The sequence below is a fragment of the Platichthys flesus genome, chromosome 2 (genome assembly GCF_949316205.1).
Source record: "Platichthys flesus chromosome 2, fPlaFle2.1, whole genome shotgun sequence".
NCBI classification, from domain to species: domain Eukaryota; kingdom Metazoa; phylum Chordata; class Actinopteri; order Pleuronectiformes; family Pleuronectidae; genus Platichthys; species Platichthys flesus.
The window spans coordinates 3483955-3497405 of record NC_084946.1 but is presented as its reverse complement, the minus strand read 5'-3'; the positions used below and the strand labels follow the sequence as shown (position 1 = coordinate 3497405).

The following is a 13451-nucleotide window of genomic DNA, read 5'->3' as shown; positions in this document are numbered from 1 at the left end:
GACATATGATTGCTTTGGAGAGCAGATGCAGTGTGGCTGGGCGGTTTGCATTGCCATAACAATAGCCACAGTTTGCATCAGACTAAAAAAAGCTTGCAGCTACATTCTACAGGATTAAAGCAGCCTTGCAGCTTGTCATCAGGTTACTAGTCTCTGCATTTCAAAAATGATCTGAATAAATAAGACACCTGGCAGCATCTGCACAGTGTAAAAACATGTTTTGGTTTAAAGAAGACCCCCCCCCCCCCCCCCCCAGCAGCTGAGTTACACATTTAAATAACATTTACATTAATATCGCGAGAATACCTCGGTCATTTCCTATCCACTAACAGGTACACAAATTACAGGAGAATAGACGACAAACAGATGCTTTCAAACGCTGCACAGTGGCACATTTACACAGAGGATGGCAGTGCTTTGAGTCTAATAAGCGCTTCAAAGAACAACAAAATCAGCAGAAACTGATGCAAGGAACTGGCTTCAAATACAATAATGCCCGAAGATGAGGAACTCTCCCTCTTGTCTGACCCGTCGCGCTGAGGCTCTATCAGGCTTCGTTCACTTCCACAGCTTTGTCCCGCAGCTCGTGAAGAATGGGAGTGAGGATTGCTTTAAGTGTCGTGTATAAAGACTTGTTCTTCTCTGAGGCAGGGTCAATCTGGAGATCATTAAATAAATGGATTCATGCAATACAAAATATGCATCTTAAGATATTCAATAAACAGCATCTAATCAATCAATCAAATTTTATTTGTATAGCCCATATTCGCAAATTACAATTTGTCTCATAGGGCTTTAACATGGTGTGACATACTCTGTCCTTAAGCCTCAAGAGTAAGGAAAAACTACTAAAAACCCTTTTAACAGGGTAAAAATACGTAGAAATCTCAGAGAGAGACACATGTGAGGGATCCCTCTACCAGGACGGACAGAAGTGCAATAGATGCCACGTGTAGGAAAACATCATCTAATGAAACTCACCTTGGTAAACACTTTGATTGTTTGCTTGAGGAAACTGGTCTCCACCTCCTCAGGCATTGGCAGGAGATGAGCAGCACAGTTGAGGATGCAGAGTAAAGTTAGCCGGTGACCCTGTCAGTGAAGCATGTTTGAGATAAACAGATCACATGGAAACATTTCACTTTAACATTTTACAAGCAATAACAGTATCACACAAACTATATGAATAACAGACCAGAACTCATAGTTCATTATAAATGATGGCAGCATTATTCAGCATATTATATTTCCTTTCTTGGTATATGTAAGAGCTGACTATCAGACCATATTAAATATTTTAAAATACTTTTGACAGTAAAATGTAAAAAAAAAAATGGACCTGTGCAATCTTATTTCTCCACACAACTGAAACGCAAAGCGAAAAACACTTTGTATTTTGTATCACTGGCTGAAATATGTTCAGAAGCTCAAGGCGGTTTCCTGTGCGATTATCTGAATTGCAGTAGATTCATGTGGTTGTGGAGTATGGTGGGATTCCAGAGAACACAGCTGTATCTCATCTGTGGTTACACAACAAAATCAATTTGGTTAAGATTATAGACAGAAGGTGGTTTCGGTTAATAGAAATATTAAAGCTTTTCTCATGAACATGTTTTGTACATGTAGATTTCAGGACAAGCATGGGGGGGAATAACCGATATTCGCTCTACATTCCCGTTTCCCGTCATTTTTCTGTAGCAGCTATAAACTTCAGCAGATTACTTTTCATTATTTTGCAGTTTTATACAATAATGCAGATGAAAATATATTCCAAGCCCCACAAATAGACTGTTCTGAAGACTCATTCATATAAAGATAACACTAGTATATTATATTATCTATTGTATCGTCAAATACTTGTTATATTATATACTATATATACTGTACTATTTTTTATATACTGTGTAACAATAACATTACCATCATATCATCAGTACTATTACCATCATCTGCCACTGCACCTTATCTACCTATTTATCTTGTTTTTCTGTTTTTTATTCTTTCTACCTCAATATAAATATATTTTTTTTATTCTATTTTATTGTATTTTATTGTATTCAAATGTACCGGCTGCTATGATGGCTTAATTTCCCTTCGGGGAGGAATAAAGTTATCTATCTATCTATTTATCTATGCTGCTACATGACAAAATACACTAGAAATATCTTTGACATCCTTGTGTTGTATTTGCATTCTTGCCCATGTCAGCGGATTTTAGCCCTTTTCCATTCTCCTCCTCTCTGTGCTCATACATACAGTCAGTATTTTATATATATATTTATTTCCCAACAGAGCTGTTCTCATGGACGTGGTCTTGTGTGGGAAAAGTGGCTGAAACATTGTCTGTTATGACTTTTACAAAACCTTCTACAGCTTTGTTAGCTGTGTTCTTAACTGTTGTCTCGTTGATTACATCATTGTTCTGTCAGTATAAAAGTAATCAGGATCATAATTTTTTTTTACCATGATGAGGTTTTGCAACAGTGAGTTATCCAGCTGGCTGAAGCTTCAGTGTGTCAGGTGAGTGTTGTCAGTGTTTGCTTGTGACAGTGATGCTGTACCTTTTCCAGAGAGTCAAGGGCGTTCTGTGGGTTTAACGTCTTCCAACTTAGAGCTGTTATATCCTCGCTGCTGATGACTGGATCCTTGAGCTGCTCCAGCCACGACCACATCAAACCGGAGAGGACCAGAGGCTCTGTCTCCATGCACAGCCTCTCCCATGCCCCCTCTCTGGAGTTCAGCTCTCTCTGCAGGTCACAGGAGAGAGCAGTGTGACAATGGGCGCAATTATATCACTGATAAGCTTCAATTAAATTACATTGTACTATATTATAGTTCTGAGAAGGGCTGGGCAATTAACCAAAAATGTATTGAAACCGACATTTATAACTTTGAACCGACTTAATTTGCTCATGTACTTAATAATATCAGTTGGAACTTAAACATTCCCACTGATATTATTAATCAATCTCACGGACCAGATAAGTTTCAGGAAATGAATAGTTAAATTGATATTTTATCTTTAAATTTAACTGAAATTAAGACTTAACAATCATGAGTTGCTACTGGAGCCAGCAGATAGTGACAGTGGATTCCAAAGGATTTGACTGGAATTTTCTGCTCAACCAGACTCCATTGTTATGTCTCACCATCCTACAACCAATGCTGTAAATACTCCTATCTTTCTGATGATCTCCGTTACACGTGGCATCTATCACTCCTGTCCGTCCAGGGAGAGGAATCCCTCACATGTGGCTCTCTCTGAGGTTTCTAAGTTCTGAATGAAATCAAGTCTCAGCTTCTAAGAGTCTTTAATGTATTTTTTGATTGATGTGAATTCAGTGCTTTTTTGACGACTGTAAGACCTACCTATATCATCTATCATCACATATCTCATGAGCACTGACTAGTTTACTGAGTGAGATGGAGTCTTCTCAGTGCCTCAATATTGTGCAGCAATCAATGCAGGACTAATATTGTGGTCATATCCTCAAACTGCAGACAGGTAGATTGGCATCATGCCACTAAATAACACAATCCAGTCAAACAGTACAGTTAAGTGCTCTACTGCTTGATATTACTGTGTTTGCATGTTAAGGAGGAGCCTACCTGCCACTGTGAGACTTTGGAGGTAAGATCTTTGTCCATTACATGCATGGCCAGGACTTTGGCCACCAGCAGGCGTCTGCTCTCTGGAGCCAGCTCAGACTGGAGGGTGATGAAGGGACCCTCTGTGACAATCGCTCTCTCTGCTCCGCCTTCCAATGTGTCCAAATCTGGCTCCTCCTCACTGGTTCCACCTCTGTTTTGGGTTGATAAGGCTGGCAGTGTGGCAGAACACTGGGATTTTCTTCCCTGCTCTATAAGATCTAAAGACAAACTCTGAAGCCCCTTATGTAACTGCTTATTTAAAAAGGGAGACCAAGTGTCTTGCCTTGCGTCCGTATTTGGGTCCTGAAAGCTGATAATATCCTGAGGATAGAGTTTACACAGTCTAGAATGTTTTAAGACTGCAAGGTTGCTGTGAGACAAGGAATGTTTGAGCAGGTAGTTGAATGGACTTATGTTCTTCAGATTTCCTAAATAGTGCTGCCGTTGTGCGAGTTTGTGAAGGACACTATCGCTGTAGCTGAGGCTCCTGCTGTCAAACAATGATCTTACAGGGCTTCCTAATTTCTGCTGCCGCCACAGAGGGTCCAGGTCATTATCACTGGTGAGGGGCTGATCATGTGAGGATCTGGACACCAGAGCTGGTGAGTTTAGAGGATGAGATAAACACGGTGGGACAGGAATCCCCTTCCCTCTCATCTCCTTCCCCAGCTGTTGAAGGGCCTGATGGGACACAGTCTTCTCCACCTCTGCTGTGAGGTCGGGGATCTCCAGCCACCGCTGCTCGATCACTGTTTGTCTGTTGGCTGCAATGTCGAGAAGGAGCCTGCACACCACCTGGACAATTTTTGGCACGTTCTTCATCTGCCGAGCCTCATAGCCGTGCAGCAGGTGGCTCTGCCTGGTGAGGTACTGGGACAAGGTGACGGCACTGGCTGTGGGTTCTGCACAGGAGAAGATGCTTCTGAGGGGAACCAGGAACTGGGCAAACTCCCTGACACACAGCAGCTGCCCTCTGGTCTGGATGGAGTTGGGTCTCTTGGCTCGCATAAACAGGATGGCTTGGTCAGCACTCATCCGAGATGTGAAGACCAGGTAACACGCCAACAGCACACCTATACAAGAACAAATAAACTAGAATTACAACCCCACCAACCAGTTAAGTTGCAGTTTCTGTCCACACTCATATAATGTAGGGAATAAAAGACATTAAGTGTATTGAATTCTTCAATTACAACCAAAAACATGAGTAGTGAGGTCACATTGACCTTTGACCCCCTAATTCTAGTCTCTTCATATTCCTATATGCCTATAATTCATTATAATTGATTATATTATCAGCATTTCCCACATAATTCATTAATCTATGTAGCAGGGGTGCAAGTGCACTAACATTCCTCTCACACGCAGTAGATTCCCACTGACAGGTAAACAGACCAAAGAGTGAAAGAGAAACTATTGTGTAAGAGAGCTGCATTACATGCCACTTCTGTGCTCAACTGCAGCTGACACTGAGTTCTGCCTGTCTGCGTGGACGGTAAAAGCTTTATGTAGCATGTGGCAAATAGCGCTGCCCACACCTACACAATCCAGCAAAGGAGCAAGACAACAACTTAGACATCTCTGAGATCTGTCTGTTATTATGAGAAGTGTTAAACACACATAATTGTGGGGTGTGTTGAGGGCGGGAGGGAGGCTGAGTACAGGGACCTGGTTGACTGCTTTGTGAAGTGGTGTGGGGAGAACCGCATGCAGCTCAACCTGGCGAAGACGAGGGAGATGGTGGTGGATTTCAGGAGGAACAAGCCCCTGCCCTCTCCTGTCTGCATCGGTGGGACGGCTGTGGAGGTGGTCCCTGCATACAAGTACCTGGGTGTCACACTGGACATTAAACTGGACTGGTCCACCAACACAGAGGCCGTCTACAAGAAGGGCCTGAGCCGGCTTTACTTCCTGAGGAGGCTCAGGTCCTTCAATGTCTGCAACAAGATGCTGCAGATGTTCTTTAAGTCTGTTGTGGCGAGCACCATCTTCTTTGCTGTGGTGTCCTGGGGTGCGGGCATCAAGGCTAAGGATGCCAACAGACTGAAAAAACTCATCAGGAAGGCAGAGCCTGTGGTTGGCTCTAAGTTTGTCACCCTGGAGGAGGTGGTGGAGGACAGGATGCTGGCAAAACTGCTGGCAATCATGGACAATCCCACTCACCCCCTCCACAAAACACTGGACCAGCTAAGGAGCAGCTTCAGCCACAGACTCATTCAACCCCGCTGCTCTAAGGAACGATACAGGAAGTCGTTCCTCCCAACCGCAATAAGACTGTACAACTCATCTACCCCGGCAGAGCCACCATCACAGAACTGCACTAAATATACCTGTCTCCTTGCACTGTGTACCCTGTACAACACTCCGCTCCATATACTGGATCACTTACTTCACATCATATGTGATATGCGTTAATATAAACCATATTGATACTATATATCACTTTATACAATAATACTGTCTTTTGCACACTCTGTCTACATATACTTACACTCATAGTATATTATATTATCTATTGCAGTGATTCTCAAATGGGGTACGCGTACCCCTGGGGGTACTTGAAGGTACTCCAGGGGGTACTTGAGATTTGTTTTAAATATATTTAAAATTAGCATCCATTCAAAAATCCTTGAAAAATTGTTATTTAACAAATATTCAATAAAATATAAGTGTAAGTTCATGAACTAAATTTTATATTCAGTAGGCTTTTCAATTTAATTATCCTAAAAAAACAGAGTCTCCCCCATACCGATGGTTTGACCCAACCTGGCACACGCCACCTGTCATCACCTGCCTTGAAAACTTCAACAATGGAGTCGAGCTGAAGTGCAGCAGCAATGCTGCTAAAACACGGAGGGACAAGTACCAAAGATGGCGAAACCAGAGCAGAGAGCCTTCCCTAAACAACACCGTGAGAGCTAGTGCCTCTTCGGAGGGGCGCTAAAATGGAAAAGTTTTCCGTTGTGAAGTTAATGATTCATAACAATAAGTCTGCGTCTCTACCGGTACCCTTTCAAAATAAAAGCATGTAATACAAAAGCGGAAATGAAATTGTATGACCCTAAAGCGAGCAAATATTTCACAATAAAAATAACAGAAAGACACTTCAATAATATTAACAATAACATAGATTGGGTTATTTACACTTTATGTTTTTTCTGTGGGGAGAGATTAGCCAGCAGTGGCATTAAGCCACCACATCTTCACAAAACATGAAAGTCATGTTGGTAAGCCACCTGAGTTTTTTAAGAGGAAACTTTCTGAATTCAGGTCATCTCAAGACACGATGCGAAAAGCCTCCCCAAAGCAAACGGAAACAAGCTACCTGTCAGTATTCTTTTCGATCCTTAAAGAAGATATTTTAAGATGATGAATATTAAAAAAATATGTTTTGAGCTAATCTTTTATTTAAAACTAAGTTAATGATTTATTTTTTGGGAAGAAGTGTTTAGCTATAATTAAGTTCATGAGTTCAGTTTGAGAACATATCTTTATTATGATCCCAAAAGAGGTCACTTTAAGTTGATAATTATTTTGAGGTGCACAAATCTTTATTTATATTGAGATAATAATAAAAGTCTTTAGTCATTTTATATCTTTTTATTTCGTAATAGTTCAAGAGAGACCACTACAAATGAGCAATGTTATGGACATTGATGGAGTTTTAAATTTGAATGTGTCAAGGCTTAATAAATCACATTACATCTTTCTTTCAACCAAAAATGCTTTGCGCTGGTTAGGGGGTACTCGGCAGAATTTTTTCTTCGAAGGGGGTACTTCACTGAAAAAAGGTTGAGAACCACTGATCTATTGTATCGTCAAATACTTATATTTATACCCGTACTATATATCATATATTATATAATACTCTTTGTATAGTCTTTGTTTATGTAAGTCTATATACACATATTTATACATGTGTACATGTTATTATTATTATTATATTTACTATTATTATTATATATACTGTTGCTGCCATTATTACTACATACTGCTATTATATTGGTTTAATTACTATCATATATAAATATATATTATGTTATATTATATACTATATATACTGTACTATTTTGTATATACTGTCTAACAATAACATTACCATCATATCATCAGTACTATTGCCATCATCTGCCACTGCACCTTATCTACCTATTTATCTTGTGTTTCTGTTTTTATTCTTTCTACCTCAATATTTTATATCTTATTCTATTGTATTGAATTTTATTGTATTCAAATGTACCGGCTGCTATGAAGACTTAATTTCCCTTCGGGGATGAATAAAGTAATCTATCTATCTATCTACTGTATCTATAATGCTCAGGCCACAGCTGTCACCTGCACAGACGCATTCAAAATACAAAACTGATATTTGAATCAGCATACATGCGGATTTGACTGTTGGTGCTACGAACCTGTTCTTCCAAGACCAGCATGGCAGTGAACTGCCATTTTCCCTTCTTGTACGGCAAATGACATGACTTTCACCATGTCAAGGATCGTAGTCAGAGACGCCACGCCATAGTCCTTCCAGCCAAAGTTGTAGTAGTAGACTGAAATACACAACAAAGAATTTAGTTTAGAGCTGTTCGATGTCTTCGCCATGGAACACAAAGCATTGCTGTATCTGTTAAAATGAAAGCCTTTTGTCCTTCAGATATAAAATATTTTACATTAAAGATGACTCATTGAAGCATTGCAATCATACACTGTAGGACTCCTGATGGACAGTTCAAAATTAGTATTATTATTGAAGCAGCAGGAACCGAGATCAACTATTTAATTCCGTAAATTCTCATTTTAGGGCGTTTGTAAGATTTCACACAGCTCATTCAAGGGAGAACAAAGGCTTCATCCACCTCGTTCCACTTATATGAACGTATATACAGTAGATCTGATAGGAGAATTAAAGAGGCTCTTTTGAAGTTTTTCCTGATTTATTAAATTAATTTTAACTTCTTTGATTAGGTGGTCTCTGAGGTAATACATGTTAAACTGAATTAAACCTGTGCTGCTGCAGCCTTTAAGTTCATCCGATAGCATTCAGTTCAGATTTATGTGACTTTCACATAAAATGACTTTCACATAAAATTATATTTGTTTGTTCATAGAACTGAAGAGTGAACAATTGTGTGTGATGATACAACAACTCAGTGTTTATAGTGCAGTCCTGTCTGTTTGTGTCAAAGAAAAGACAACACCGTCCAAAAATCAGCTGATGAGTTGGAAAAAATCTCCAGAGAGCTTGTTAGGAAGGAATTTAGATTGCAGCCCTCCACAGACCTCACAGAGGGGCAATCTGTCAGTAATTACTTTGTTACTAGAGACCACATCATGTTCTGGATGAAGGCAAAACACAATACTGATTGTAATGAGGAAAAAAAAAAAAACCTTAGCCTCTTGTCTATCAACTACTTTTGCTATTCAACCTCTTGTCAAATGCTAAGATGCAGATTAAATGTTTTCCATAGAAACTCATTCATAATCTACCACTATTCTTAAGTCCTCTCTAGAAATATTGAGAGCACTACTTCATATTCTTTCAATATATTATTGAGGTCTCAGATAAGTAATAAAAGTCCTCACTAATAAGATCATCTGTTGCTAGGAAACCTCTCCAGCAGCATCCAGCCCGATGACAGTGTAAACACAGAATCCACTGCAGTAATAAGACACTGTGACAGTCCTTGTTATACAAGATGAGAACTCTGTTTCAATCAGAAATATTCAGTTTAGAGCGAGAAGGAAATATTGAATGGTAGTCTACCAGTCAAAGGACACAATCAGACATGAAGATAGCTTGTTAGTTGAGCCTTATTATTGTGTTCCTGTCTGTAATAATCTGCAATAAACCAATACTTGAGATGAAATGTATGCAGTTTTTAACCATATTTCTGGGGCTTGTTGTGATGGTTTAACATCTTTACTTATCTTTTTATAATTTTTACATTAATTTACTTTATTATTTGAACTATTCATTACTAATTTACTTTGTTATTAACAATGTTTGCTCAACCTCATAATCATATGACTGAAAACCAATGTACTCTACTTTATTTTTTAAGTTTATTTAACTGGGCCCAAAAATAACAAAGTCAGGTACAATAGATAAAAAGACGAAGTACCACAGGTTGGAGCAGGATGTAGCCACCATAGAAGGACTGGGAAGAGTAAAGAAAGTTCTAGAAACTTGGTTTAGATCATGTTGACCTCCCCTAACATTCCATTGTGATTTTACAATATTAAATAAGAAGCAATCCAATAAATCCTAAGAAAAAGAGGAATGGAGACTCAACGAGAATCTCACATAAAAGTGGGTGTGTTTGCAGAATCAGGTTTATTTTGGTCTCTGAACCTAATAATCTCTATTGGGGAACATAATCATAGTGTGTTGGTGAGACTCACTTCCTGCCTCCATGAAAGTCTCGGGTCGATAAGTGAAACCGCTCTCCTGCTCCAATGGATTCCCACAGCTGGCGTGTTCTCCGGGCCGCTGCAGGTTGATGACCGTCTTCAAACCACACCTGGGTACAGCAACAAGTCAGAGTCAGTGAACAGTTATAAACACAACAGGACAGAACTCCACAAGTCAACACATATATTCACAACAACATGTGACAGCAAGTCCAAGAAAAAAATGTAATCCTAGTGAAGTTTTAAATGATAACAATGTGTTAATGAAGAAGAAGAACACAGCTGTACCTTTGAAACTGTTCAATGACATTATATTTCTCTATGATTTCAGTTGAAGGCCTTGCCATGGCTAGCAAGTTGTCAGTTATCCTACAAATGGAGAAAAGAATGAGTTAAACCACCACCACCAATTTATGACCAAAATAAACATCATAACTTTCAAGAGCTCAGGTTGACAATTAAGACCTGTCATGTTCAATTATTCCAATGTAGCATGATAACGGTGCATAGCAACAACCAGGACAAATGTATTGACTTTTCCTGTAACTATCGATGTTGAGGTTAGTGACTAACCGAGTGCAGCCCTAACAGCAGGAGAAACCTGAAGTGTGAAACTTGGTGGTGAGTGAGACCAACGTACCAGGACGAGTAGAGCCCTTTGATCGCCTGCTCCTCATTACTCCAGCGAGAGGGGTTTTCATATTTACAGGCTTTTCCTCCACAGGCCATGGAGCACTGCATGTGGCCAGGGATCACGTGCCTCAGGGTCTCCCCCATCTTGGTGTACTTTGCAGTGGGTACCCTCACATTGGCTGGAGAAAGAAAATACAACAGAAAAACCAAAATAAGAACAACTTGACAGTATTTATCAGTACGTTTTTGAGCTTTCCTTCCAGCTTAAGGCGTAAACAAAACTCCTGACTGATAAAACACAGGTTAATTATTTTGCGGTTACATCTCCTGGTCTTGCGTTCAGTGGGAGGCTGAGGCTGGTTCACGCTGACGGCCACCAGGACTCTGTGGGAGGAGGAGAGGACCTCCAGGACAGAACTGCATCTGCGTTGCAGGACCTTCAGCAGGATGTCTGCGGCAGAGTGCCTGCGCTCATGCCTCCTCATGCTCGCCATCATCTCGCCAGCAAGAGAGAGCCGTCCTCGGTGCTGCTGCATTTTACGGCTGTGAGCAGCTCTGAATGAACAAAGCCTCCTGACTCAACAGCACTATGCTCATGGTGAATCATCGCACAACAATCACCCGGTGGCAAAGAGAGGCAAATACATCAAATCGGTTCATCAGCAGCATTTGAAGTGTCACCATGACAACCATCTCCAATGCCGTCAGTGGGAGGTGCGTAGATGGGGACGAATGCTGTGCGCGCTCTCACACAAACATCCTCACACTCACTCTCACACACACTCTCACAAACAAGCACCAAGCACGCACGCACACACAGAGAGACGGTTTGTTACTGAAAGGGGAAAATTACAGATTTGTTTAAAAGGCCAAACATCTGGTGGTTCACAGCCCTGATAACACAACATCAACCAGTGTTTACAATAAAACACCTTTCTCTGCTTTTAAATGGACCAGCAACAACCAAGTGGTTGTCATAAAACAATATGTAATATGTGGAGATGTAACATTTAAATGAATAACCCATCAAAACTGTTGATATGAAACATGTTTGGTTCCATCTGCCAATTATCTTTTATCCTATAGACTAGAAAATATTGGCAGCGGAGGAACACTGATCCTTTGCTTATATGAACAAGCTTGATTTGTTTTACATTGCATACATTCTTCAAATATCACTTCAATTGGTTGCTTCTACGACCAATATCTTGTATCCACTAAGACACAACTATATAACTGTAACACAGACATTGTGCTTGAAGCCCACAGCGTTTTTCCTCAAGTTGTAAAGACAATCAGGAAATTGAACAACCATCAGGAGGGCCACACCAAACCCATTCTAATCTTCCTGATGGCATATGTATAACGTTCCATTACTTTCCAATAACAGTTTTAGCACATTCTCTTTCCACATGAAAATATGACACTAAGGATAACAATTTGTTTAAATCACTGTAATTTCTTGCAGCTTAATTATTTGTTTTCTCGCAAATTACATTTATTTAGATTTTGTATAAATTGAGATATTTCTGTTTCAAAAGTACAGTCACAAATCCTTTCAAGTCTACAGTCGTCAGCATGAAAACACCCAGTTTCCCTCGTGTTGTTTGTGCGTTGTCTTACCTGTCTCCATCTCTGTGCTGATCGCTCTACTCGCTCCAATCATGGAGTAAGGCAGGTCGCTCAGGACGCTGACACCAGCTGCCATGGCAGGGGGGGCTGAAAGGTGTGAATAAACATGATGTCAAAGGCAATTGAAAAACAAAACAAAAAGGAAAAACAAGTGATGTCCCAAGCAGAAGCTTTGGTTGTGCTGATAACGCAAACAAGGTGCGCACACAAATGAGATACGAGGAGCATGAGCCGCGTTGCCTGGCAGGGCGACCCAGGGGAGAAAGGGAAACGTGCAAACCGAGCCACCGAGTCAGGAGCTCTTGTGTCAGTCTGACCACTGCACCTCTGGGAGCAGGTGGGCGTGCTCCGGGGCTGACAGCGGGAGCCGGGAAAACATCTGAGATCCACGCACGGCAAGTGGAGATGCCTCATGATGAGCACACACCCAAGAGTCCTCATCACACCCAGTACAACTCAGCATTGAGCTCACTGAGCCAATTTGTCCTTTTCTCAAAAGGCTGCAGCCACACTTATCAATTATTCAGGCCAACATATCCACCAGCGATTTAGAGCATTACGCCATTATAACATGTGATTTATGTAGTCTGATATCACAGTTGTGTCAGGTAGATATCCCAGAGTGTCAGTTTAACTCCAGGGACCAACTACTTCTCATGTTACACCCAGAGCAACAAAGGTCTGCAGCACTTGTGCTAACTGGTGTTGAAGGAAGGAAACTGTGCACCTTCACAGCTCTCTGCCTCACTGAGGACCATTAACAATTGAGCAGGGACTGTGTTCCCAACCTTCTAACTTTTTGATGGCCAAACGATTCCCTGACCTTTGCTTTTTTCCTTCCTCTTTGATAAAGTCAATCAGGAAGTTTTCTGAGTCTCTGTAAGAATATTCTTAACAATGTCACTGCTTTTTAAACTAGAAACAACCGGAAAATGCTGAACAGATATTTAGATTTCAAACCCTCTGATTTCCCTCTAATTAATATAAGGACATGCAATACATGCAACACATTCAAATATGTAACAACCAGCACTCTGTAGCAGTCAGCTTGGAGGGGCAGTGAGCCTTCAGCCTGCTGACTGAGTTGGACCTGCCTTCTTCTACGGCCTCTGATAAACTATAGT

At 40.6% G+C, this 13451-nt stretch overlaps 1 protein-coding gene across 2 annotated transcripts in view; it reads right to left on the bottom strand.

Moving 5' to 3' along the window:
- Window positions 1–250: 250 nt before the first annotated feature.
- ptpdc1a (protein tyrosine phosphatase domain containing 1a) overlaps window positions 251–13451 on the bottom strand; it is a 25859-nt gene continuing 12658 nt past the window's right edge. Inside the window, exons 2-10 of one of the 2 annotated variants that reach the window (XM_062394622.1) lie at window positions 12319–12414; window positions 10703–10874; window positions 10351–10431; window positions 10054–10172; window positions 8064–8201; window positions 3610–4724; window positions 2562–2747; window positions 982–1092; window positions 251–658 (exon numbers count right to left, since the gene is read on the bottom strand). In XM_062394622.1, the coding sequence (XP_062250606.1) occupies window positions 548–658; window positions 982–1092; window positions 2562–2747; window positions 3610–4724; window positions 8064–8201; window positions 10054–10172; window positions 10351–10431; window positions 10703–10874; window positions 12319–12403 (2118 nt within the window). In that variant the 5' untranslated portion in view covers window positions 12404–12414 and the 3' untranslated portion in view covers window positions 251–547. Of the gene's footprint in view, window positions 659–981; window positions 1093–2561; window positions 2748–3609; window positions 4725–8063; window positions 8202–10053; window positions 10173–10350; window positions 10432–10702; window positions 10875–11017; window positions 11475–12318; window positions 12415–13451 lie in introns of those variants that run through there. The other variant, XM_062394621.1, reaches the window with a different exon arrangement.